This window comes from Pipistrellus hanaki, assembly GCF_964339955.1.
Source record: "Pipistrellus hanaki genome assembly, chromosome: 4".
In the NCBI taxonomy this organism is placed as follows: Eukaryota; Metazoa; Chordata; class Mammalia; order Chiroptera; family Vespertilionidae; genus Pipistrellus; species Pipistrellus hanaki.
The window spans coordinates 60618695-60645741 of NC_140506.1; the positions used below are offsets into that span (position 1 = coordinate 60618695).

The 27047-nt window shown below is 39.4% G+C and overlaps 1 protein-coding gene and 1 pseudogene across 2 annotated transcripts; one reads left to right on the plus strand and one right to left on the minus strand.

Annotated features, from left to right (window-relative positions):
- Positions 1 to 1737: 1737 nt before the first annotated feature.
- Positions 1738 to 2782, plus strand: LOC311620916 (ER membrane protein complex subunit 2-like; annotated as a pseudogene). The gene has a single exon. The product of its transcript is annotated as an ER membrane protein complex subunit 2-like (transcript).
- A 6745-nt stretch (positions 2783 to 9527) lies between these two features.
- On the minus strand, positions 9528 to 22901 carry CDO1 (cysteine dioxygenase type 1). The gene is made up of 5 exons (XM_084882857.1): positions 22299 to 22901; positions 18891 to 18968; positions 17306 to 17460; positions 11337 to 11506; positions 9528 to 10440 (listed from the first exon to the last, which is right to left on the minus strand). Exons 1-5 carry the CDS (start codon positions 22466 to 22468, stop codon positions 10411 to 10413), a joined length of 603 nt encoding a protein of 200 aa, XP_084738983.1. The 5' UTR covers positions 22469 to 22901; the 3' UTR covers positions 9528 to 10410.
- Positions 22902 to 27047: the final 4146 nt, after the last annotated feature.

A 27047-nucleotide genomic window follows, 5' to 3' on the forward strand; every position in this document is an offset into this window, starting at 1 on the left:
CATGGGAGGCCTAATATCTGAATGGAAAAATCTGGCTCATTTGGGAAGGGAGAGGGAGGATTGAATTGGGAGTGGGGGAGGGAGGGGTAGTTGGCAAGAGACATAAGAGGAGTGGTCATAGTAGGAACTGGAATGTGGTTCTAAAAGGCTAAATGCAGTCTTAGGTTTAGGAATGAACATTAGGAGAGGGAATTGGGTAATGGTAATGCAAACTCCAACTCAGTCATATCTTATGCAGGCTGGGGAGGAGTGATGGGATAGGGTTGCTACTAGGACAATAGGTCTACCAGCTCCTAATAAACCCTGAAGGGAAATTCTTACTCGAACCTCTTACTGACTGTGTCTATTCTCTTTAGAATATGTGAGTATTTGACATTTTTTTACTTTTAACCTATGATTTAGCTAGATTCTGGGATAATCAGAAAGGCCCACTTGCCTCCTATTGTGCAGAGCTATAATTCTAGTGGAAGAATTTTGACATGGGTTAGAACTGATGGTGCTTTCCTTGGGGGCACACTCATGAATCTATCTGTAAAGTCCTCTGTTTTTGGAGTGATAGGGTGTTCTATAAGTTTCACCAGTAAGAGAAAGAAAAACTACCCTTAAAATGTTTGAAATAGTGTTATCAGGAGTAAAAAGGTTGTGGGGTGCCAGCACAGCCAAAGGTGAATCTGAGGAGGGGTGGTGAAGGATTGGGAAAAAAATAGACAAGAGAATATAGCTGGGGCTTGGTAGATCTCCCATACCTAGATGAGGACACAAAAGACCCAGTCTTCAAGCCAGATGCTTTATTTTTAGAGTCTGATTAAAACAAGGGTAGATTAACATGTATACAAATGTTCTTGTTTTGGCAACACTTGATGCACCTCCCACAGCCCATTAGCTACTTAGCAAGGAATTAGGGATGGCTACAAGGTCAAACTCAATTATTCTAGGAGAGCTTTGCTCTCCAGGCTGGGACTTGTTTGTGAGTTACTCAATTCCCTGGGGCTTGACCCTAGAGCCACTCGCTATAAAGGTGATAGTGATTTAGTTTAAATGATCTTTAATTCATTTCTTTAAAAAAATATTTTATTGATTATTCACAGAGAGAAAGGGAGAGGGATAGAGAGTTAGAAACATCGATGAGAGAGAAACATCAACCAGCTGCCTCCTGCACACCTCCTACTGGGGATGTGCCCACAACCAAGGTACATGCCCTTGACCGGAATCAAACCTGGGACCCTTCAGACCACAGGCCAATGCTCTCTCCACTGAGCCAAACCAGTCAGGGCTGATTCATTTCTTTACTCATTAATTTAACAAATATCTATTGAACTATTCAGTTCCTATGTAGTAGAAATCTATTGATTTTGTCTGCCTGGCATCTAGTCTGCCTCTCCCCATTTCTTCTCATAAGAGAACTGTGATTTTCCTTGGTGACCCTACCCCTCACACCAACCCATCTGACTTGGTAGGCTGTTTCCACTCCTGACTCCAGAGACAAACACATGACTTGGGTCAGGGCAAAGATCATATCCTGTTGGCCATAGTGAATGCATCAGGGATGGGAATGTGATACAATCAGAGCCCTTATTGCTAAATTCCTAACTTCTATGAAAATACTGTGAAGATATAGCCCCTTATTGTACCAAAATTGAAATTAAAGTTGTAAGCCTGAAGATAGTGGGAGTCATCTTAACACCACAAGGGTAGACTTTAGAGTCAAGAAAGATAGAGATAGCTGCCTCTAGGTTCTGAGAAGATGGCGAAGGTGTCAGAGCTTTACGATGTCATTTGGGAAGAAATGCAAGATAAAATGAGAAGATGGAGAGATGAAAACTCAAGAAATAGTGGGCAAATTGTGGAGGTTGGAGAGGAATTAATTAATGAAAATGCTTCTAAGGTTGGAGATGATATTTGGATCATATATGAACAGGTCATGATTGCAGCTCTAGACTATGGTCAGGATGACTTGGCATTGTTTTGTCTTCAGGAATTGAGAAGACAGTTCCCTAGCAGTCACAGAGTCAAGCAACTAACTGGCATGAAATCAGAAGCTATGGAAAGATATGATGATGCAATATAGCTAGATGATCGAATTCTACATGAAGATCCAACTAACACTGCTTCAAGAAAGCGTAAGATTGCCATTCGAAAAGCCCAGGGAAAAAATGTGGAGGCCATTTGGGAACTGAATGAATATCTGAAACTATTTGTTGGAGACCAAGAAGCCTGGCATGAACTTGCAGAACTTTATATCAATGAACATGACATGACTTTTGTTTAGCAGCCTTTTGTTTAGAGGAGCTTATGATGATTAATCTACACAACCACTTATACTGCCAGCAATATGCTGAAGTTAAATATATCCAAGGTGGACTTGAAAACCTTGAACTTTCAAGAAAGTATTTTGTAGAGGCATTGAAACTGAACAACAGAAATATGAGAGCTTTGTTTGGACTTCACACGTCAGCAAGTCATATTGCTTCTAGTCTAAAAGCAAGTGCAAAAACAAAAAAGGACAACATGAAATATGCTAGTTGGACAGCTAGTCAAATAAACAGAGCTTATCAGTTTGCAGGTAGAAGAAGGAAACCAAGTGCTTTCTTAAGGCAGTTGAAGACATGTCGGAAACACTGCAAATTACCCAGACTTAATGTTACAAAAACTCTCTCACGTTACATTTCACAACTGCACAATTAAACCTATTGGCTTGTGATTTTTGTATTAAATGCCCAGTGCTATTTATATGCTAATTTTCTATTGAGGCAATTGTAAAAGATATGTTTATATAAACCTAAAAATGCCTTTCGTTGCTAAGCAGAAGGATCAGAAAGGTCCATAGAATAAGGACTTTCTTATTGATTGAACACTATTCTGTTAATATCACATTGCTTTTAAGCCATAATCTGATGTAGAAATAACCTCATTAAATACACCATGATGATTTATTAAAAAAAAAAAAAGAAAAGAAAGAAAGAAAGAAAAAGAAAGTAAGAAAGAAAGAAAGAAAGAGAAAGAGAAAGAAAGAAAGAAAGAAAGAAAGAAAGAAAGAAAGAAAGAAAGAAAGAAAGAAAGAAAGAAAGAAAAAGTAAAGGCGGAGAGCAAGACAGAATCCTAAAAAAAATGTTTGAACTCCTCAAGCCACCCTTGCCTAAGAATCTCCTGAACTTTATAGTTCTATGAACTTGTCTTGGTCAAGTTAGTTTGAGTCACATTTTGTACTTGCAATTGAGTGAATCCTAATCAAAATAATAAGGAACTGGTGCCATGGGGTATAACTATGAACATAGTCCCTAAGTTTGTAACCTGTGCGCTGTCAAATAAAAGCACAGGCCAGACCCACGCTCTGCTATGACATAATAATTAATTGGATTCACTCAGGAAAAATAAGACTCTTCACTATTCCATTCAGCCTAAGTACTTCTTGAGGATTTTTTAAACTATGAAGTCAGAAACCAAATGACGTATTTCAAATAGAAAAGCCATAGAGGTACCATTGCATTAGTAACATTGCTGACATTCTGTTCCTGCTTAATAATTTTTTTTTTCTCTTTTGCCAAAGGTACAATGTGTCCTGGGCAACATCTATTTGGGTTTTTCCATTACCTACTTGTGTGTTCTAGGGTAAAATATTTCATCCACATGTGCCTAAATGTTCTCATCTCTGAAATGAGGCAGGGAGAAATAATATCCCTATCTTACCCCAAAGGATTTTTCTGAGGTGACAATAATATATATCGATATATACAAAAGTGACTTAAAAATTCAGGAGTCTAATAAAAATTTAAAAAATAAAAAATGTAAATTTAAATAAATCAGGCAAATCTTGTCTTTATTTTGAATTGGTTGAATAGCCTTAGATAAAATGGTATGCTGGCAAGTGTTTGACAACAGACTCCCCGGGGAAAGAGAATTACCCTGATCTGTAGCAATGACGGATTTCCACAGTGTAAGTCCTCGCAATAGAGCCAATTTTAACCTGCCAATCAGCTTGCAAAATTCCTGAACATCACCTCCCATGGGGTTGTATGAGCCTGCACTAACACAACTTGCTAGGTATGTTAGTTTACCTTAACCTTACCTGCCTCCGTTTCTTCACTTATCGAAAGGCTTGTTTGGCTAACGGCTCCCTCAAGTACATTTCATCTTCATGATTCCAAAATATGATTATTTTATATTTATTAGGTAGACTAATTCTGCATAAACTCATGATTATCCTACAGCTTTCATACTTACTGAAAAGCACATCACAGTGATCTATTTTTGTAATGGCACTTCTTGCTATGATATGCCTACGAGGGCTCTTAGCATTGAAGGCTAATCAATCTTCAGTTTCATTAGATTATACTGGTAATACAGGTTCTATAATATTTCTACTCATTATGTGCAAGGAATTTTTCTGGTTGTGCTTCCAGGTAAACATTATACATATCACTATAGTATGTAGATATAAGTATTTTAAGTAGACGAGCCCTTCCTTGAGCTTATATATGGATATCTCTCAGACTGATCCAGGTTTAAATCAGTGCTCAGAACCATATCCAGTAGATATCTATGTCTCACAGCTTCTTTGTGTCTCTGTGAGTTATTAAGAAAAATAAGCAAAATGCCCCTTATTAAGCAAGCTCTGACGCATGTTTTAAATAGCACATTACGTTGTCTATCACATCTTCAGCCACCTGCTCAGTGATGAAAACAAAAAGAGGAATGCATAACTTTCCTACTGAGCACGGGCAGAACTGCAAAGTGACCACGACTACATCAATAGTTTCCTCACAAACACATGGGCTTTCCCTGGGCTTTCTTGCTAGCAATAACTAATCTCTGTGAGCAGTAAGCTTCTGACAGCACTGGAGCGGGGCTCAGGCGAACATGCTTAACTGATGAGCAGAGTGGAAATGGTTGAATTTGAATAGCGATGACATCAGGTGATAGATTCTGCACACAGGGTTATTCTTCAGCCAGGGTGGCTTGACATGACCTTCTCCCATTACCTCATTTCCTGGGGCTTAGTTATCTTGGTGGTTTCATAATAAAGAAATGATCAACTGACATTTGTGAAATGACATTATGTATGTGGTTATTCATTGCAGAATTGTTTGCTGTTGGGAAAGGTTGGAAATCACATCAAAGTCCATCAGTAGAGAACTGGCGAACTCAACTATGGTACGTTCATACCACGCAGCCAGTGGTACAAAAGAATGCAAAAACTGTTTGTATTCTGCTATGGAAAGGTCTCCTTACAAGCATGGAGTTTAGGATGCTACACTTTGTAGAAACAATGGGAAAGATAAACGAGGAAACACAGAAACTGGTAATACAGGTTTCCTCTAGAGAGGGAAACTGAGAGCCGGAGGAGAGGAAACTTTTCACCAGATGCCTTCTTACCTATTCCATTTTCTATGCTAGGTCTTACCTATTCCAACACACTCCACCCACATATCATAGGTACACTTTCTCCCACATGTACCTTTTTTAAGGAAATAACCTTTTTATGGTGGGAAAAATATATACAACATATTTATCATTTTAACCATTCATAAATGTACAATCTGGTGTATCAAATACATTCACAATGCTGTGGGCCCATTATAACTATACCCAAATTATTTTAATCATCTCCAAAAGAAACTCTGCAGCCATTAAACAAAAACTCTTCCCCCTGCCCCAGTCAGTAATCACTTTCTGTCTACTTTTTGTCTCTATGGATCGGACTATTCTAGGTACCTCATATAAGTGGAATCATATAATATTTGTTCTCTGTATCTGCCTTATTTCGCTATTCCACATAACACTTTTTTTAAAAAAGCATCTACTAAGTGGATAAATAATATTATGAAACATTTTTTCCCCTTGAAATGCTTTTAGAAAGACAGAAAACAGATCTTGTGCAATGTGTGGACGTGCCTTGGACAAAGTAGCAATGGTCTCTGGCTTTTCCTAGAAACCCTGTTGTAACATTTAAAAGATTAACTAGTTGCCCAGCTTGTTAATGTCATTTCCTATTTCAGAAAATGAAGTGAAGCCGAAACCGGTTTGGCTCAGTGGTAGAGCGTCAGTATGCGGACTGAAAGGTCCCAGGTTCCATTCCGGTCAAGGGCATGTACATTGGTTGCGGGCACATCCCCGGTTGGGGGTGTGCAGGAGGCAGCTGGTCGATGTTTCTCTCTCATCGACATTTCTAGCTCTCTATCCCTCTCCCTTCCTCTCTGTAAAAAATCAATAAAATATATTTTAAAAAAAAGAAAAGAAAATGAAGTGAAATAGCCACCAGCTACTTTCCATACATCTTGACTCACATAGGATAGGGTTCCTTAAATTGGGCCCCTAGAGGATTTCAGAGGGTCCAGAAATCTCTTCTGAAACTGTATGCACATTTGTTGTATGCTAGTCTTTTGGAGAGACGTTCTTTAGCATTCAGAGATTGTTAGTCAGGAAAAAAATGGCTAAATACCATTGCTAAATGGAATAATTAATGCTGCGCCTCCCTATGAAATACACATAAAAGCCCAAATCATCAACTAGTTTGTCTACATATATGATTAATGGACCCACAACAAACAATAAGCCTCTGATGTAGGCCACAGAAGAAATAAGTCTTTGACTGAAAAATCTAAGTATAGAATTCCTATACTTAATAAAAATAACATGGCACACAATTTGGTAGTATGTAGAAGAGAACATAGCATCAAGGGTTTGTTAATAAAAATAACATGGCACACAATTTGGTAGTATGTAGAAGAGAACATAGCATCAAAGGTTTGTTAATACAACTATTATGTAAGGATACTGAGGGTTTTTTCATTCATTTCATAAATATTCATTGAATACCCCCTTTGTGTCAAATATGGTCTCAGTGCTCAGAATGTAGCAGTAAATGAAACACTTGCATTCTACTAGCAGAATGTGAAAAACGAAATAAGTTTTCAGGTAACTATCAGTGTGTCAGTGAAATTGGATGAAGATAGCCTGGAGGTTTTATGTTCAGGTAGAGTGGTTGGGAAATCCCTTTCTGGGGAGATGGCATCTGAGCTGACATCTAAAGGGCAAGCAGAACCAGCCATGGAAAGAGCTTGGAGAAGGGCTTCTCTTCCCTCATGCCAGGCAGAGGGAACAGAAGTGCTGACGCTTGAGCTATAAGTAAGATGGGAGGTCCTGAGTGCTAAGGGCTCACCACCACCCTTCACTGTTTCCTCACACGGGGATCATTCCTACTTGCCTAGACTCAGCTCTTAATCCTCCTCTTTTACATCCAATCACCTTCAGCAACGAGTGTGATTCTAGCCCTCAATGCTCCTTCTCCCTCCTACAGCACCCCTTTGAGCCCTTGATGGCTCCACTGCCTTGCCCTACGTGTGCCTACATTTCATCAACCCAAGCATGTGCTGAGCTCCTCGAGGAGAAGGATGCCTGCTTCTCTGTGAACACTGTCGTGGGCAGCAGAGAACAGGGCCAGTCATGAGGTCAAGGCGGGCAGGACAGCCAGGACCACCAGTGCAGCCATTGAGGTTGAGCTCACAGGCACAAGGATCCTCAAGTCAGATTTGGTCATTACTTGTCACACATAGGGTATGACCACATGTGTGTGTTAAAGGTGCAATATATGAAACATTTAAATATACCTCACATACAAAACATATAAATATACCATAACATCATTTAAAAATAGGAAACAAAAATTGGAAGTGGCCTAGGTTACTCTTACTTTGAAAGGTTTGAGTATAAAGAGAATGAGTTTTAAAGGAAGGTGGCTTGGAATCAAATTCTAGCTCTGTGATTTCTTGGCTGGATAACTTTGGGCAGGTTTTTAAACTATGTTGAACAGGTGTAAGTATGGGGAATAATTGTGTTCAGGATGGATTATGTAATCAAGCCTTACCCACACTGAATGTAAATGATGAGATATAATTTAGATATTCGGAATTTCAGTTGACATTGTGATGGGATGAGACTTTGGGGACTTAGGGATGGGGTGAGCCTACTTTGCATGTGGGACAGGCATGGCTCATTTGGAGCAAGTGGGCAAACGGTGGTAGGCAGGGTGACCTTTCAGAGGTCCTCATCCGAATCCCTAGAACCTAGGACTACATGGCAAAAGAGACTTTACAGATAGATTACGTCCTAAGGATATAACCTAGAGATGGAGATGTTACTAATCACTTGAGTCCTTCAACGTACAAGAGAAAGAGAATAGGTCAGAGTGCTAAGAGAGAGGAAAACTAAGACTGCCATGGCTGGCTTTGAAGATGGAGGAAAGGGATACCAAGCCACAACAGTATCTAGAAGGAAAATCCAGTAAAATAGATCCTATCTATTGAGAACTTACAGAAATAAACAGCCCTACTGATGTCTTGATTTTAGTGCAGTAAAGCTGCTTGACTTCTGAGATATGAACTGTAGGAAAATAAAATTTGGATTGCTTTAAGCCACTAAGTTTAAGATGATGCTACAACAGCAGTAGAAAATCATTATAGTACCTAATTTATAAGGAGGTTTGTTTTATTAGAAAAAAAATATGTAAAGAGGTAAACAATTCCAAGATGTTATAAATGCAACCAATGACCTATGTAGAATTATCTTCAAAGGACTTTATTCAGTTTCTACAGATAATAAAATTCCAAGTTTATGATAGATAGTCCTAAGAAAATTGCCTAAAGTAGGGGTAGCAGACTCAAATACATATGCGGGCTTTGCTGGTAACATACATAAGGGAAATAGGCAAGTTGGATGCTGCTGCAGATTGCAATAGTGGCCCCACTTATAGGGACATACCTTAGCCTAGCTGACTGATGGCAAAGCAAATGCAATGCAGGTCATTTGATGATTCTGAGATACATCAAATTTTCAAGAAGCAGAAATCCATATCTTCTTCTGCTATAAAATCCTCAGTGTTTGCATATTGGAAAACAATTCACATTTAATCAGACAAGCATACCTTATTACAGGTTTGGTCCCAGACTATCGATATAAAGCAAATTGTAATCTTTTTGCTGGTGGAGGGCCTTGCATTCAATTTGTAAAAGATGCAACATCTGTGTGGTGCAATAAAGCAAAGTACAATAAAACGAGGTATGCCTTTATAGACCCCGCACACAATTTTTAGGCAAAATCCTGGTTAGGTCTACATTTAGTCCCTCAGGGTAGTATCTCTAGCCAATTAGTGAACACATGTAAAGCCCAAAAAAGTAAGCTACTTTTTGTTTGTTTATTATCACCCAGGAGAGAGATAGACACATATCAATGTGAGAGAGACACGTCCATTGGTTGCCTCCTACATGCACGTTGACGGGGCCAGGGATCAAGCCTGCAACCAAAGTTCATGCCCTTGACCAGTAATTGAACTTGAGACCCTTCAGTTTGAGGGCTGGCGCTCTATCCACTAAGCCAAACAGGCTAGGGCAAGGTAAGCTATTTTTTAATGCATTTTTGTGGGCCCTCTCATAGTCATACATCATAAAATCATACTTTACACTGCTTTTGGTAGTTTACCCAAATCTAAGAAACTATGAATTTTATGAAATTAAACAGAAGATAACTTCAAATGTATTCAAATCCAGTTTTATTAGAATTTGAGACTAGTACAAAGTCTTTCACTATGACCACTGGACATACCAGACATGAGTTTATGTTTTTGGTTTGTTGTGGGTTTGAATACATCTACTTTTCTAAATCCTTTGCCCTTCATTTCATTACCAAATGTCAAAGTACTTTAAGTTTCTCTATCTACAAAACCCTATTGTTTATAGAACAGGAATTTGTAAAATATGATTGTAAAAATAAAATCCACAGATTCCAAAAATTCTCTTCAAATATTAAGAACATACAAAGTATACTAAAGACATCTACATTTAGTTATCCAAGTCACAAGGCAGGCATTTGATGTCTATAGTTTTTATATATTGCTAATTATAGTCCAGAGACCAGAGTGCTCCCAAAAGCTATAAAACCCTTCACTGACATTCCCAGTTTGGTTCCAATAGATTTAGAACAGGGGTGGGAAACGTTGGTCAGCTGGCCGTGTAAGGCCTGAAAAATCATTTGGTCTAGCCCTGCCAAGGCAGTAGAGGTGAATTAATTAAATGTTTGACCAAATATAGCAGTCTAATTTTTAAATTGATATTTGTATGGCCAGAGAATGATGTTATAAATATCCAAATGGCCCTTGGCAGAAAAAAGGTTCCCACCCCTGATTTAAAGAATAAGACCAGGAGAGTACTTGATTTGACCTTTAAAAATCACAAGCCTTTTTAGTGAGATTTTTCTTCTGTAGTTGCTTAGGGCACTATTTGCTTCCTTCATGCCTTATAATTAGCATCTGCCTTACAGGAGACCTAAGTATTGGCTTTGTAAAGTGAACAGCAAATGGTGGGAGGCCTTTCCATTGAAGGCAAAACTTTGCACAGCTCGTAGAGGGCTGGGTGCTCTTTAGTTGTTCTCCAGTGATCCTGTAGTTGCCTGTAAGAAGGAGGAAAAAAAAAAAGAAAGCTGTGTAAGAATCTTCATTCCAGACATTTCAGCTTGTTCTAAGTAGTCTTGCTTTCTTATCAGTGTATGGAAACTCAGCTATGCAATGGAGCCCTATTGTTTTGTTCCTGTCTTCAGAGTAGCTCTTGGGAATCAGAATGCTGAAAACAAAGCAGGGCGATCACTTGAGGAAATTCTGCTCTGGCTTTTCTCAAAGGCTGCACTTCTATAAGATTCATGAGAATTATTTTCAATCTTTACATTCCTCTAAATAGCCCACTTATTTCACCAGAGGTAGAAGACTGCCACAACATATTACCATTGGTTCCCTTACTATTTTTAGGTGGGAGCACCTGTTCCTCAAGGGGAACATGCTAGTTTACTTGATTGTCTACTGTCGTTTATTTGTGGTCTGAATAGCAGCACTACTGAAAGAAAAAGTAATTTGGCAATCAAAATAGGCATGTTTCTTTATTTGTGTAATCGGAATAAGGTCTCAAACTTTGGAAAGGTTAACTCTTCAAGTTATTTGTGTTGTCCTAGCAAATTAGACAGATTAATAATAAGTCACAGCTGAAGTTATATCAAGTATATTGCACTCTTATTTCTCTAATAAATGAAAACATTTTCTTTAGAAATGAGCATACTCTGGAACTTAGTAAATCTTTGCGTCTAATTTAGATTTATTTATAAATTGAAAATATAGTCTCCAAAGTTAATGAATTAGTTTATAAGGAGCCTTTCCCCTAAGATGTTAAAGTTCATTTAAACTTTGAGAATACTTAAAATATTTAAGTAATATCTAGAACAAAAATAGAAAAGCAATTAATACAGTGTAATGTTACTAACCCACAAAACAGTAAATTAAGGAGAGAAATTATACTTACAAATGGGGTCCTGATTCCAAATTTGCTATAGAATGTCATGGTGACTTTGTTTTTGTATCCTGTTCTTTGATCAAAGGCGTGGCATGTATCAAAAGGTGGGCTGTACAAGTGAAGGCTCACAGCAGGTTCCGTATGGCTAATATTTTCTACTCGATGTAAGCCAATGGAATCTAAACAACCACCAAGAAGAACAGATGAAGAGTTTTAGAGGATTGCTGTAAGTAAAAATTTTGTCAATCACCTAAGATTATAAATCAATTGGGTACATTAGGAATGGAATTTCTTGTTAAAGATAATAAGACACATGCACTCTCTTATTTCCTGTAAACATCCTACAATGTCAGTAAAAGACTAAAAAAGGCATAAAAATACATAGAAAAAGAGAAAACATTGCCGAAACCGGTTTGGCTCAGTGGATAGAGCGTCAGCCTGTGGACCAAAGGGTCCAAGGTTTGATTCTGGTCAAGGGCAGGTACCTTGGTTGCAGGCACATCCCCAGTAGGGGGCGTGCAAGAGGCAGCTGATCGATGACTCTCCCTCATCTATGTTTCTAACTCTCTATTTCTCTCCCTTCTTCTTTGTAAAAAATCAATAAAATATATTTTTTTTAAAAAGAAAGAGAAAACATTAACAAAAATTGAAAAGCTTGAATGTACAGTTGACTCTTGAACAACATGGGCATTAGGGGTGTCAACTCCCACATCCTATAGTCAAAAATCCACATTTAACTTTTGACTCTCTCAAAACTCAAGTTGTCCCCAAGTATCAAGGGGGAATTGGTTCCAGGCCCCCGTATGTATATGAAAATCTGAGGATGCTCTAGTCCCCCACTCCCCTTTATAAAACAGCATTCATCAAAGCATACAATCAGCACTCCACATCCGTGGACCTCCAACCTCGAATTGAAAACATTACAGGTATTTATTTTTTTTTAAATCTGGGTATACGTGGACCCGTTCAGTTCAAACCTGAGTTGTTTGTCATTAACTATAGATGAATAGCTGAGTTGTTTGTCATTAACTATAGATGAATAGCTTTGCAGGAGAAAGAAAGCTAAATATTCATTCATACATGGAGATAGCCAAGAAATAAAGTGATTTATATTGTGAAACTCCCTCTCCCCACCCAAACAGCTCAGGAATTGGGAGCATGGGTATTTCTGAATATGGGGAAATAGATGGGACTAAAAATACAAGAACTGGTTAAAAGGCTATTTCAGTTTAGAGACTCAATCCCTTTTACCACTTCTCCCTCTCCTTCCTTCTGGTAGAAGTCTGAGATCTGGTCTCTAGAAAGAATATAATAGATCAGGACCGGTGAAAAAGAGGTGACCAAAGTGAAAGTTTACATATTGAATGAGAAGAGTCCCCCTTTCTTCACCACCTAGCTGCCCGAACGCTTCCAGATAGGAGTTTTCTTCTTCAGGAAGGAGATGGGAAGCAGTTTCCAGGGAATCTGATTGGCTCAAGAACAAAGAACAACTGCCACTGGTTGTTCATCCAGAAAAAAAGCTCTGCCAGATTATCCTAGAACGAAGTCCAGTGTTTAGAGCTACCAGCTGGTATTTTTTGTCCCTGTTTTTAAATATTAGCACACAGCCAAGGTCACTAGACATTTGAGCAAGTTCTCTAGTATGAAACACAGAGGCAAGAGCAACCTAAAAAAAGCAGCTAGAGACAAACACAATTCAAGAGAAGGCTTAAAAACAAATGTATCATTAATATCCTTAGAGAGATAAGACAAAATAATATTTAAAAAAAAAACAAACCAGAGACTAAAAGGAGCTTTTAGAAATAAAAACCTGAATAGGAAGATTGGAAGAAAAACTAAGGAAGCAGAGGAAGACTATAGAACAAAATAACACAGATAGAAAATAGGAAAGAAAGTAAATCAAGAGGAAGTTTAAGAGCTGAGTAATGGGAATTTCATAAATAGAGAAAAAGAAATGAAGTCAAAGAAATAACTAGACAATATTTACTTGAATAGAGGGACATGAATTTCCACATTGAAAGAACCCACTGAGTACTCAGCACAATGAATGAAAATCATGCAACATGGTATAAATCACTATAAATTGGAGACAGAGAAAATATAACAAAAGATATCTCAAAAGTTTCTAGAAAGGAAAATTAGGTTTCGTAGAAAGATTCAATAATCAGAATGACAGTAGATTTTTCAACAAGAAGACTGAAAGCGTTAGCTGGGTATCACAGTTGGTTGGAGTGCTGTTCTGATATGCCAATGTTGCAATTTCAATCCCTAGGTCAGGGTACAGACAAGAATCAACCAATGAATGCATAAATAAGTAGAACAACAAATCAATGTTTTTCTCATTCTCTCAAATCAATAATAATTCTTTAAGACAAAAAACTAAAACAATAAGGCATTACCTCCATTGTTCTGAGAAAATGTGATTGTCAGGTCAGAATTCCATATCCAGATAAATTAGCAATCACATTGCAAGGGTTGAATATAGAGATTTTAGATATATAAGGTCTCAAAAAATTTCTTTCCAAAACCTTTTCTTCTAGACTCTAGAGCACATGTGTCAAACACAAGGCCCGCGGGCCAAATCCAGCCCGCCAGGCCTTGCAATGTGGCCCGCACCGCACTGTCATCACTGCACTCCGCTGTCAGTTTATGACATTGTCAGTTTATGACTGTTCAGTAAACCATTCGGCCCGCGATTTAGGCTGGATTTTAGATTTTGGCCCCTTCTCTGATTGAGTTTGACACCCCTACTCTAGAGCATCTGCTCCACTAAAACAAAGGCCTGGACCAAGAACTAGGCAAAAATGAGATCAGAAAACAAGGGGATTAGCCAAAGAAGGTGGCAAAGGAAAAGCCTGGATGATGTGAGGGGACCCTAGGATGACAGTGAAGCTCTGGGCTTGAGATCAACCAATCCACATTGAAGCTGGTCAAAAGGCCCTGGAGGAGATGTCTCAAAGAAGATTAAAATAAAGAAATAATGAAAAAATATGTGATTGAAAAAATATGCTGAGAAAAAAATTATAGTTAGGAGGGGATTTGAGGATTAGTCAAGGAAGAAATTTAGTGTAAATTAGTGTAGCTACTGTAGGCACCCAATTTGGCCTTATGCTTTATGATCTAGCTCCATGAAGTTGCATGATAAAGAGCAAAGCCTAGAAGCAGAAGACTTAGGTTCTACTCCCTGAAACAACTCACAACTTCTAGAACCCCCTGTTTTCCTCATTTCTAAAAATGGGGCCTGATTCTCAGATCCGTAAACTCTTTAATTCTAAAGCTTACTTCTTTCATAAGATACTGGCTGAAGCACAATCTTGAACAAAAGTTCAATATTCTTAAGAATGGACTGTCCCTACACAAATTATTTGTTTCTCCAATTGCAAATACATATACCATCCGATGCATGCTGGACAATCTGTAAGCAAAGGCCCTACAAAAACTAGTTGCCTATCCGTTAAGAGAAGTTCCTGAGAATCATGTCTGATCCCAATTGTTAAGAATTCCAGCATTATTATTTTTGTCTTTGCCTCCTTTTCTTTGCCCCCATAGTGTACCCTCTGTCACAGTAATTCTGCACTTGGGGATACTTATGGATGCCACTTTGATCCTGGCCATGTCCATCTTTTTTCTATGACAATAGGTAACTTGGTCTGCTTGCCCCAATTCTCCCTTTGCTCCCCACTGTGTTGCACACTGCTACCATATTGATCAAGATATTCCCAAATAAAATTCTGCACACCAAATCAAGCTCTTATTTGAAGCTGGTCTGGTAGGCCTAGGACCTGATCTCACTTCACTCTTCCACTACTCCTGTCCAAGCCCACTCTTCCTTCTTCCCTCCAGGCAGACCATTCCTGACAAGTTTTTTTTTTTTTTTTTTTTTTTCAGTGACTATGCCTTCACTTATGCTCTTCCCTGTACTTAAGACATCCTTCCCACTGATCAGTATCTATCTGCACTCTTCCTGCACTGGTAAAAATAAAAGGTTGTAAATATGTGATTTTTAATCATATGAGTCATTAGTCTACAGAAATATTTAGCTTATTCCACCCAATATTTTACCAACTGGCAAAATTTCCCATAAACATCTATGGAAAAAGAAGTCAGGATGATCTCGCTGGAGCTGGGTGCCTGTTGCTGCCCCGTGGCTTGCACACACCAGTCCCCAAGCCTGATTCCCAGCCTGCAGCACGCATTTACCGTATCTGTTTGGCTCCTATGCTCTTTGCATTGTAGACTCTTTACCTATTCTTCAAGACCTTTCTAGGTTCACACAGACTCTGTGACTTGCTAAAAGTAATTCTCCCGAAAGGCTTTTTGCTTTTCTGTGAGTTATATGGGCAACAAACTTGTTCTTGAAAATCTGGTGTGCCTCATATATTATATAGCAACCCTCAAGAGTTTCCTGCTATCTAAGAAACTAACACCTTGTGTTCTGTGAATGAGAAGAAAAACTTCCCATACAGTAGTCCCCCTTTATCTGTAACTTCACTTTCTGCAGTTTCAGTTACTTGCAGTCAACCATGGTCTGAATATATTAAATGGAAAATTCTAAAAATAAACAATTCATAAGTTTTAAATTATATGCTGTTTTGAGTAGTGTGGTAAAAATATCCCGCTCCATCCCACCCAGATGTGAATTATCCCTTTGTCCAACCGGCTTTGCAGGCTCCAGAGTACAGAGTCACTTAGTAGCTATCTTAGTTATCAGATACACACACACACACACACACACATCACATTTACATAACTTTTACTACAGTATATTGCTGTAATTGTTCTACTTTATCATTAATCATTGCTTTTACTCTTACTGTGCCTTATTTATAAATTAGACTTAATCCCAGGTATGCATGTATAGGGAAAAAACATAGTATATATAGGGTTCAGTACTAACTACAGTTTCAGGTATCCACTGGGAGGGGGAGGGGTGTCTTAGAACGTTCACCCCTCTGATAACAGGGACCCACTTTGTAATCTGACCTTTCTAAGTGTACTCTGAAAAGAATGATCAAATTTAAGTCAGTACCAAGGCCAATGTCTGTCTTTAAAGAAGATCCTGGTTTGCCAGAAAAATCTCTACAATACCTTATTATATGTAAGTGAAATAGCATCCAATAAGAGTATGGCCTTGGGAATCAAATTGCTTAGGTTAGAATCCTGGCTGCTACTTAAAAGTTGAGTAACGTGGACAAGTTATTTAACCTTCCTGTGTGTTGGAACTTCATCTGTAAATGGGAATAAATGATCTCATATAAGCATAACAAAGCTTTCTGGAAAGTTATTATCCCCTTTAAGAATACAGATGTTAATCACTACCTTCCCTGAAAAGCATTTGGTTTTCCATATCACAGTTAGGGGAAAGAATAAATTCTTAGTGAGAGATCTATAAATCACTGCTGAATAATGAGCTTTGTAAAGTTTCCCTTGAGAATATGCTTTTAAGTATATGCATTTTATAAAAATAAGGACTAGCTAGCATTCATAACTACTTCTAGAACATTGCTTTACATTTTCTTTTTTTAAATGTTTTTTATTCATTGATTTTAGAGAGACAGAGGAAGGGGAGGGGATGGAGAAGGGGGAGAGAGAGAGAGAGAGAGAGGGAGAGAGAGAGAGAGAGAGAGAGAGAGACATCAATTTGTTGTTATATTTATTTATTCCCACCTTGGCCTCACTCCTTCATTAGAAGACTCTACATACATAAATTCATATTCAGTTCTAACTGTCCTAAGATTTGGCATGCAAATGATGTTTCAGTCAGCACTAGTCTACAAGCATGTGTTTCCAATATGTGATTCTAGTCCACATGCAAACCTTTAAAAAGCAAAACCCACTGCTCTCGGGTCATTTTCCAAGCATTTGAAATTAGTGACTTCATGATTCAAGTTCTACTGCACATGTGTAAGTAACCAATATTTCCGATGGGAGTTAAAGGTTTTTCCCACTTGCCCTTAGAAAAAGCTATTGGATGTTACCGTTGATGTAGGCACACTGGTTTTCCCTCAAGATTCTTTCAGACTTCTTGATCATCTCATTGGATTTTTTGTCAGGCCAGTCAAACAATGTCTCCTTTAGATTTCCTTGCAGCATCTTCAAAAAGCAGTGGGAGTTGGTGTGGTCATGGATACTGCTATAGAGACACAAAAGGAAAAGTGAACTCAGTAGAGGGTCCAGTACCCAGACCTGCAGTAACGGTCAGCCCAGAGCTGAAAGCTGCACATTCCCAAGACAAAATCCATTTCAGCTGAATTTTGAAATGTCATCAATTTATAATTCAATATTGTACACTATAGAGAAAATGTCTTCCATATCAATGTATATAAGAGTAACAGTTTTCATCCATACTCTCTACTTAAGAACAGTTAATTTTTTCAAACCCTGTTAGAATACTATTTTCGTAAGAGAAACACAAAACCAGCAACCTTTTATCTTCTCCAAGATACAGCTTTTAATAACTCAGTTAAGCTGCACTAAAACTTGGTTTAAAAACTGCATTGGAGAACTTTTAGGAAGGAGAAAAATAATCATCTATAATCATTGCATCACACTGAGAAGATCACTTGACATTTAATGATTTTTCCCAGTTTTTTTTTATCCTTCCTTTGGGGGGACAAAAGGTATACGTATCTATTGCCACCATCCTAAACTTATACTGTAATATACATATAATGTTAACATTCTGTAGATTTAGACTGCCCTACCTGTGATTACATCCCAATATTTGTGGGGGAAAATAATATATTCATCCAAGCTTATAGTAAATAGTATTTAAGTTTATTAAGTAAGATGAGCTTTAGGGTTGATTAAAATATATATATCTGTACCATAGAAAGAACTTGTTTCCTAAAATTCACAGAGCCTAGTCTTATTCTATATATGTAATCTACTTTGAAAAAATATTGAATAAGGGAAAATTACTCCATTCTACATGAGTGTATAAATGTATTCTATAAACCTAATTTTTCAAAACTTTATAAATTCCTGTTTTCTTTCTCCCATCAAAAAATGGGTCTGGATTATTGTCTCACCATTCTCAAAAGACTGAGAAGGATCTGTTTAAAGAGATACTAATACTCAATTGGTAATAATGCTGGCAAATATTTAAACTAAGAACAATTAAGGAACCAAATTTCAAAGAATTGGTATTAGTTTAAGTTGCCTTACTCACTATATAAAGAAAAACTTGAAGTGAAAAGAAATTGTCCCAATTTGTGTATTGCTTTTCTAGCTCCAAATCTGGACATTTAGGTCTTTAGTCCCAAAATTATTTACACACTTCAAACTACAAAAGTCAAGTTTTAGCACAATCCCATTAAAGTTTGGAGAGAGAATAAGTTAAACTGGTTACCACCTACTCATTTTGGGGGCTGGTTTTGATATTCATGGTGTATGCCTAAACCCTTTAGGCTAATTCCCATGAGATTTGTTATTAGGCTTAGGGGACAAATAATTATAAAATGAGATTTGTTAGTTCTCTCAAGACTTGTGGCCAGCCTGGCACTGTACACTGCATATTCTGGAATAGACACTCTAATAAAAATCTGTGAATAGTTGTATTACCTGCCATGTCCTTCACCCCAACATAGAATCATCAGATTAAATTTTCCATTTCCTTGATCCACAAGATTTCGGGTGTACCTAAAAGGAATATATTCAGAAGTTTGAATTTGGTTGATGAAACAAGCACTGGTAAAAATAAGTGTGTCACAAAGTATCATTCATTTACAGAGGCTACTATTTTTACCCCTAAGCAAGTATATATGTGGTTTTCTTTCTTTTTTTTTAATGTATTTTTATTGATTTCAGAGAGGAAGGGAGAGGGAGAGAGAGACAGAAACATCAATGAGAGATTGGCTGCCGCCTGCATGTCCCCAACTGGGGACAGAGCCCGAAACCCGGGCATGTGCCCTGACTGGGAATGGAACCATAACCTCCTGGTTCATAGGTCAACACTCAACCATGAGCAACGCCAGCCAGGCTGAATGTGGGTTTTTTTAATCCAGCACAGATCAAAAATATTTTTCCCAGTTCATTTTGGACATTTTTATATTTTGAATCACTGTATTTACAGCTGCTCAGTTTTAATTAATGTCATGGAAAAGTTAACAGGAAATGAAGTAAATTTCTTTATTCTCCATGTCACTGCCTGAGATTGAAAAAAGGTTTCTCACAGAAGGTAATTGCAAAGTTCGTTAGTGCGCTAGGCAAGAATGTTGCTATTGTATTGTCATGTGTTTTCTCTGGGGTAGATAAACCTGAATTTGAGAAACAAGGTTTTATTACATAGCTGTTCTAGAATTCTCCTTAGTTTAACTATAGCCCAGATACAAACCATATTCAAAAGTACCCTTAATGAAAAGTCTTCCACAAACAGGGTGTGTGTGTTTGTGTGTGTGTGTGTGTGTGTGTGTGTATGTGTATATAGGAGGGAGGGGTCGGGGTGGGGGGGAGTTGTTCTAAGTATTAGAATATAGGACACTATATTAAGAAAGTAACACTCTAAACCTTTTACAATGATGAAAAGACAGTAATAAGCAAAATAATAGTAATAATAATAATAAATAAATAAATCCTGATCCAAAAACAACCCACAACCACACCATCAGAAAATAAAACTCAATTTTAAAGTTTCTATTGGTCCAAGAGGTACTGATGATGTCATCTAATTAGCAAAGCTTTATGACATTCATTTAGACTGTCACTTTTAAGGAAAGCAATCTCTACCTCATTTCTGGGGTAGTGTTTGTTCATATAGTCGGTCATCTGTTCACTTAAGTCCTACCTGCCCCATCCTTCCCTCAGCGGAAGGCCAGCTGCTGGCAGAGCAGGATTAGTAAAGGGAGGTGATTAGTAGATGTTCTTTAGATTTCAGCCATCATCATTTATGACCTGGCAAGGGGCTGTGCCTCTAGTTCACAGTAAACCTGGTTCCTGTACCAGGATCCTACTTCTCCCTCCATGGGTCTTAGGGTCATCCCTCTTGTTTCTCCGGGGCTTCCAACAGAGAATGCACTGTCTGGTCTGCACTGGAACACTCTCTGTCTTGGTTCTTCTGCTTTGGCTTTCCCAAGGTCAGAGATCAGAATTCCTCAGTGTTTGGACATGCACAGGCAGAAAATACTATCAAATCGATAATTTCTGCTCTCCCTTCTCCCTCCCTCTCTCCTCCCCCGAACACCTACCCACCCACCTACTATCTAAGTGAGCTGTATCTCAGATACCTGTGGAATAATCAATCCAAGCAGATGCATTTCACATGGTTTGGAGCTTGTCAATCACTATAAATCAAGGCCCCTGGAAATACCCTTGTTCTAAAGATTAAGCGCACTTACAACCTGGTTAATTAATTTCACTTGACCAAGAATATCTCTAGGCAGAACAAGAAAACCACTATTGTGCACCATATGTCTGCAAAAGTTTAATAGTGGTTTAGAGAATGGGCTCTGGAACAATAATGCTCATTTGGATCTTGGTGCCACTTCTCGACATAAGTATGACCTTGCACAGGTAATCCAAACTTTCTATTGCTTATCATTTCTCACCTGTAAAATAGGGATAAGAATGGTACCAATCTCGTAGGGCTGTCGAGGTAAATGAGTTAACACACATGTAAAGTGATTGCAATAGCATCTGGCCCGTAATAACCCCTCAATTACTTGGAGCTAATGGCAAAATTAAAAAAACTAGACTCTGCCCTGGCCGGTTTGGTTCAGTGGATAGGGCATCCGCCCTCAAACTGAAGTGTCCCGGGTTCAATTATGGTCAAGGACACAATGTTTCTGTCTCTTCCCTATCTTCCACTCTCTCTGAAAATAAATATATAAATAAAAATAAATGGAAAAAATATCCTCAGGTGAGGATTAACAACAAAAACAAAACAACAAAACACACTAGACTCTGGTAACTTTATTGGCAGCCACAGAAGAACTGAGTTGATAGGAACAAAAGAATTTCCTAGAGACATTGCCGACAAAACTTTACTAAAAGCCCTAAGTATGTTCTGTGAAGCGACTAACAGAATCTGCATCCAAGGAAAGCTTAGTCTTTCCTTATTCTTTTCTTTCAACTCTCCGCTTCAGCCCAGCTAATCACAATGGCTCAAGCGCTAGCTACCTCTCAGAAAAGAACCTCTCACTCTTCGGAGTAACTAAATTTCATTCGTGGTCTCAGAGGACCAGTCGAGATTCATTTTTACTTCATCACCAAGCCACCTCTGCAGAGGACCGGGCCTCCCAGGGCATCTCACTCCAGCACAGCTGGGAAGCAGCGGACTCCCATTTACATTCCAGATCCTCAGAATTGAGGATAAGAGAAAGCATACTGCTGGGGGAGGGGGCGTGGGGAGAAGCAAGAGTCAGTCCTTTAATTCGCGAATCGATAATGTGTTTAAATAAAACCATAGTCTAGGAGCTTAAACTGGTTTGGGAGAGGGGTCACCACAAACTGAAAACGAGCAGTTGACAACTCCAAGACACAAACACACACACACACACACACACACACACACACACACACACACACACACGCCTGTTGGCAGGTGCTTGCTTGCAGGCCACAGAGGGCGAAGTGATGGAGAGCCAGCGGCGGGGAATTGTGCCCCCACCGTTACCCTTTCCTCCCCGGGAGCATCAGCCTCCGTCAGTCCGGCCAGTCGGCTCCCCAGGGCTCTGAACCCGAGGCCGGGGCGGAAGGAGAGGCGGCTGGGAAGCTGAGAGGTGGACGCGGGAGAAAAGGACGGAAACCTGGAGACAGGCGGCTGCCTCCCCTACGCAGGAGGGCGAGCCGGGCTGGCGGAGGAGGCCCGGGGGCGCTGGGCGTGTGGGCGCGATGGGGCCTGCGCTCTCCCGAGGCAAGACCCTCCCACCCCCTCCAGCCTCCCCACCACGCCCGCCTCTCCGCACACCCCGGGCGGCGCACGGCCGGGCTCGGAGGCCCGCGATCCTCCGCCAGCAGGGCTGGAGCGCTCACCTGTACTGGTCGTACTTGGCGTACACGGACCACTCGGCGGGGTCGCTCTCGTAGGCTTCCATGACGGCCTGCACCTCCTCCACATTGACCTCCTCGCCGTCGAAGAGCTGGTGCAGGATGCGGATCAGGTCGTTTAGCGACCGGGGCTTCAGCACCTCGGTCTGCTCCATCCTTTGCAGAATCGGCGGCGCGCACGCCTTTCTCACGGCCGGGCTTCAGCGCAGGAGCTGGGCGAGCCTAGGAGCCGGGGACGAGGGACCCCAGCTGCCAGCCAGACAGCCACACACACACACACACACACACACACACACACACCCCAGACACTTGAGAGCCACAGCCCAAAGAATCCCTGGCCAAGATTATCAAGAGACACCCCCACTGGGTCGGAGTGGATCTGCGATCTCGTAGAACGTACCGAGTACACAAATCAGGACCGAATCCGTGCGGTGTAGCCTCCCGGGCCCTTTTTAAGCTCTCGGAGTCCGCGGGAATGTACCAATGGCCCTCGGAGGGCGGGGTGCGACCTGAGGAAGGTGGTGGCCACGGCGAGAGCGTCCGCCCTCCGAGCAATGCAGCCCTCCGGAGCCCTTCCCTCGCGGGCTGCGCGCAATCCCTCCCCCACGGTGACAGGCTCCTTTTGGCCTCCCATTCCCACCCCTTTCCACACGCCCCGCCACAGCCGGCGTTCCCAGCGGCTCCTTTCGGCCACCGGGGTTCCACACCCTGGGATGCAGACCGCTGGTTCGGGCGAGAACGCCTGGGGGCAGATGCTGAAGAAGGCAGGGGGCCCTACCTGTCAAGAGAGAGCTGAGGAACTATGAAGAGCTTGGGAAGGTTGAGGATGGATTCCACTTCCAAGATGGAGATCTGTTTTGAGCGATTGAAACTCTAGATAATAAGCTTCAGGCTAGGTGAAAATGAGTCTTCCTTTAACCATTAAAAAACACACACACAACCTTTTATTGAATTTATTGGCATGACATTGGATTTAGGTGTACAATTCTATAGTACATCATCTGTACTATTGCATTGTGTACTCTACTCAAAGTGCATTTTGACAAAGGAGACTCGGCTGTCCAGCTAGATTAGCAAATAGAACGGTATTAGGCCAGCTATCCCTCTCTGATTTTAAAATCAAACATTACCTAAAAATTATTCAGTGGAAAGACCTTATGTTTCAATTCACGGTGAAAGGAAATACTGTGTGTGTGTATGTGGTATTTTTTTTTCTTCTTCTCCCAAAGCAGTGAAGGGTTATACTAGACTATTTAAATACATTATTTCTATCAATAGAAGCAGTGCTTTGAGAACAAGGCAAATTAAGTATGAATGAAAATAAGAAAAACGTGAGGGACAGAAGAAATGCAAGTGTAGATTCCTTTTTTCTCATTAATGGACTCAGGAAATAATTTGGATTCAAGATTATTAATGGTCTAAACTTCTGGAAGATAGTCTTTTTTTCTTCTTTTAGACTTTTGCTTTAACGTATGTATATACAGGAGTGGGTAAAAGTAGGTTTACAGTTGTGAGTACACAGAAACTTATTGATCTATTATTTTATTCATTGGCATTATTATAGAATGATTATTACTTATCTTTTAAGTAGTGATGGCTGGTAATTTAACCTATTTTTGCCCACCCCTGTATGTATGAGTGTATATATTATGTACAAATTGTGCTAACAATGTTCTTCGGAAGTACAAATGACAGCTCAATCAACCATTGTTCAGAAAGGACTTTGGGTAGAAAGCCAACTTTTTGTGATGTGTTGCAACTAGAGGATCTAGTAACTTAATACTTAGATCCAGAGGTAGTTCTACTGTACTCTGCATTGCTCAGGGCAATGATTTACACATTTTAAGACAGTCATTGACATGGGGTGGGTATCTAAAGGAGGGAACAGAAGAGAGGTCTGTACTGTGAATATACAGCTATCTACCTATAATATTTTTAAAATCATGCACTACATGCCAAGCTCTGCTCACAAACTAAGTCTCTGCCCTCAGAGGGTTTATGTTCTAATTGGGGGGGGGGGGGCACAGGTAGACACACCAAGAAATATTACATACAGTATACATGAAGTGGACACAAATACTGTATACAGTTTACAATGGAGGAAAACTAAAGCAAGGGGAGGACAGTTGAGGGTGGTGTTATTTTAGAGAGGGCCTAGGGGAACACTCTGGATGATGATATTTGATCAGGGACTGAAAGATGTGAGACCCAGTTTTCTGAGGGAAGTTTCCAAGTAGAGGAAACAGTAAGTGCAAAAGCCCTAAGATGGGAGCAAGCTTAGTTTTTGAATAACACAGATGAACATGGATATGCATGGCAGCTTTTGCAAGTGGGGACTGATCACAGAAGACCTTGCTAGGATTTCAGCTTTTGCTGATATGGGAGGCCATCTCAACATGCAGACATTGTACCATTTCACATCATCACAAGAAGGGTGAGAACTGTATTTTGAGACACCATTCACATATTTTATTACATCATATTGTTATAATTGTTCTATTATTATTAAATCTTACTGTATCTAATTTATATGTATGCATAGGTACCTATGTATGGGAAACTTTTATCGTAAGTATGTATGTATAGGAAAAAACAATATCCATAGGGTTCAGTTCTATCCAGGGTTTTAGGAATCTCATGGAGGTCAGGAGTAAGGTGGAGACCATTCTACACAAATTAGCTTTATTATTGCTTTTCAAAATTAAACTTTGAAAGTCACACTTAATTTCATTCACTTTATAATGAATTACTAATTAGGTATGTATAAGGCAAATCACAAAGTATTACGTGTGTTGGTACCAAATAAAAAACCCCAAATCCCATTTTAGGGACATTACAATCATGAAAGAGTGTGGGACACAATATTTATAAGGAAGTATACAGCAGTGCTGCAATAGTGTGTAGTGCACTGTAACTGTTCTAACAATAATACAACATCCCTCTGTATGTTGTAGACCAGAGTACCTTCCCCTTGACTGATTCAGACAAGCTTTAAGGAAGCATCACAATATTAGGCAGAGGCAGGGTATGACAGGGAAAGTCAGTGCACTTCCATAACTGAATTATATGAGCAGATTAATCCAGTTAAGTGCTACGGCATCAAAATGGAAACCATCCCCCTACAATATTTTTAATTAAAAAAATTAATTTGCAATGAATATTATAAAAATAAATTGCAATTCACGTAATATTTAATATTTTCCGCTGAAAATTCTCATTAAAAATGATTTTAAAGTTGGGCAGGGCTGCCACTTAGGAAAAACATTTTTTTTTTTTTTATACATGCAAGTGACTTGTGGGGAAGGTCCAACATTTGTGTCTACAGATGCTTATGGCATACAATGGGTTAAGAAACAGAAAAGACAAGGCACATTCAGAGAATAGTGAATAATCTGAGTGTGGGTTGAATAATGATTAGGGAAATAGTACTTGTAAGACTAAACGTGCTGTACTGCTTTCTGAAGACTTTTCCTCCCATTATGTGGTCTGTAGCTGACTTACTTGGTGCCAGAAGCTTTCCCAGTAAAATTCTTGAAAAATGAAGCTGTCTGAAAGGTGATTGTCACACCCCTTCCCTTGAACAATGCACTTTTCCACTTTCGAAAAAAAAACAAAAACTAATTCAACTAAACTGCCATACAATCGAAGGCATAGTCTGCTCTTTTCCTTTTTTTTTTTTTTTAAATCTGCTTAGAGCAGATAATATTTAAGGTTCCTTCTAGAAATTGATTCAGGGAAATATTACTCTTTTTTTAAAAAAATATTTTTAGTGATTTCAGAGAGGGAGAGGGAGCGAAACACTGATGAGATAGAATTATTGATCGGCTACTCCCTGTACATACCACGCTGGGGAAGGAGCCTGCAACCCATGTGGGTGCCCTGAGCAGGAATCGAACTGAGACCTCCTGGTTCAACCACTAAGCTACACCAGTTGGTCAGGTATCCAATCTTATTTTGATTACCGATATTCTTAGCTTACCTTATACCCTAAATATGAGGAACTCATGAAGTTCTTGGTGTAGATACCTTCAAAGACAGAAGCACAATATCCTAATAATTACATGCCCTCTGTATGTTGTGGACCATCTTTGCACAGTAAGATAAAGCATGACATTACTGACAATGATTTTCTCATGAACATCAAAAACAAAATATAACCTGATGATTCAGTCTCTCCTCCCTCCACCCCAAGTTCAATTACAGTTAACAGTTTAAACCAGACATCTGCAAAAGGATTTGTGAATTCCATCACCCAGTAACTTAGGGGATCCAGGCTTTCAAGTAAGTATTGAAAAGTTAGCACAGAATAATTAATTCTTTGGCTAAGAATTAAGAGATTATAGTGTAGCCGAGACCGGTTTGGCTCAGTGGATAGAGCGTCGGCCTGCGGACTGAAGAGTTCTGGGTTCGATTCCTGTCAAGGGCATGTACCTTGGTTGCGGGCACATCCCCGGTAGGGGGTGTGCAGGAGGCAGCTGATCGATAATTCTCTCTCATCGATGTTTCTAACTCTTTATCCCTCTCTCTTCCTCTCTGTAAAAAATTAATAAAATATATTAAAAAAAAGAGATTATAGTGTAAATATGGTTTGTAATAGTGTAAAGCCCTGTACTATATTCTTTAAGGTTATTAGGGGGGAAAAACCAATGTGTATACATATTTAGCTAACCTTAGATTTAATTAATAAGTTCTTTAGATCAAAAAGGAACAATTAAATTGATGTCACAAATTCAA

Excerpts from the sequence above, each read along its gene's own strand:
- CDO1 (XM_084882857.1), bottom strand. The coding sequence starts at position 22,468 with ATGGAGCAGACCGAGGTGCTGAAGCCCCGGTCGCTAAACGACCTGATC. Across the intron at positions 17,461-18,890 it reads TGGGGTGAAGGACATGGCAG|CAGTATCCATGACCACACCA; the intron begins GTAATACAACTA and ends GTGTCTCTATAG. Across the intron at positions 10,441-11,336 it reads TTGGAATCAGGACCCCATTT|GCAACTACAGGATCACTGGA; the intron begins GTAAGTATAATT and ends TCCTTCTTACAG.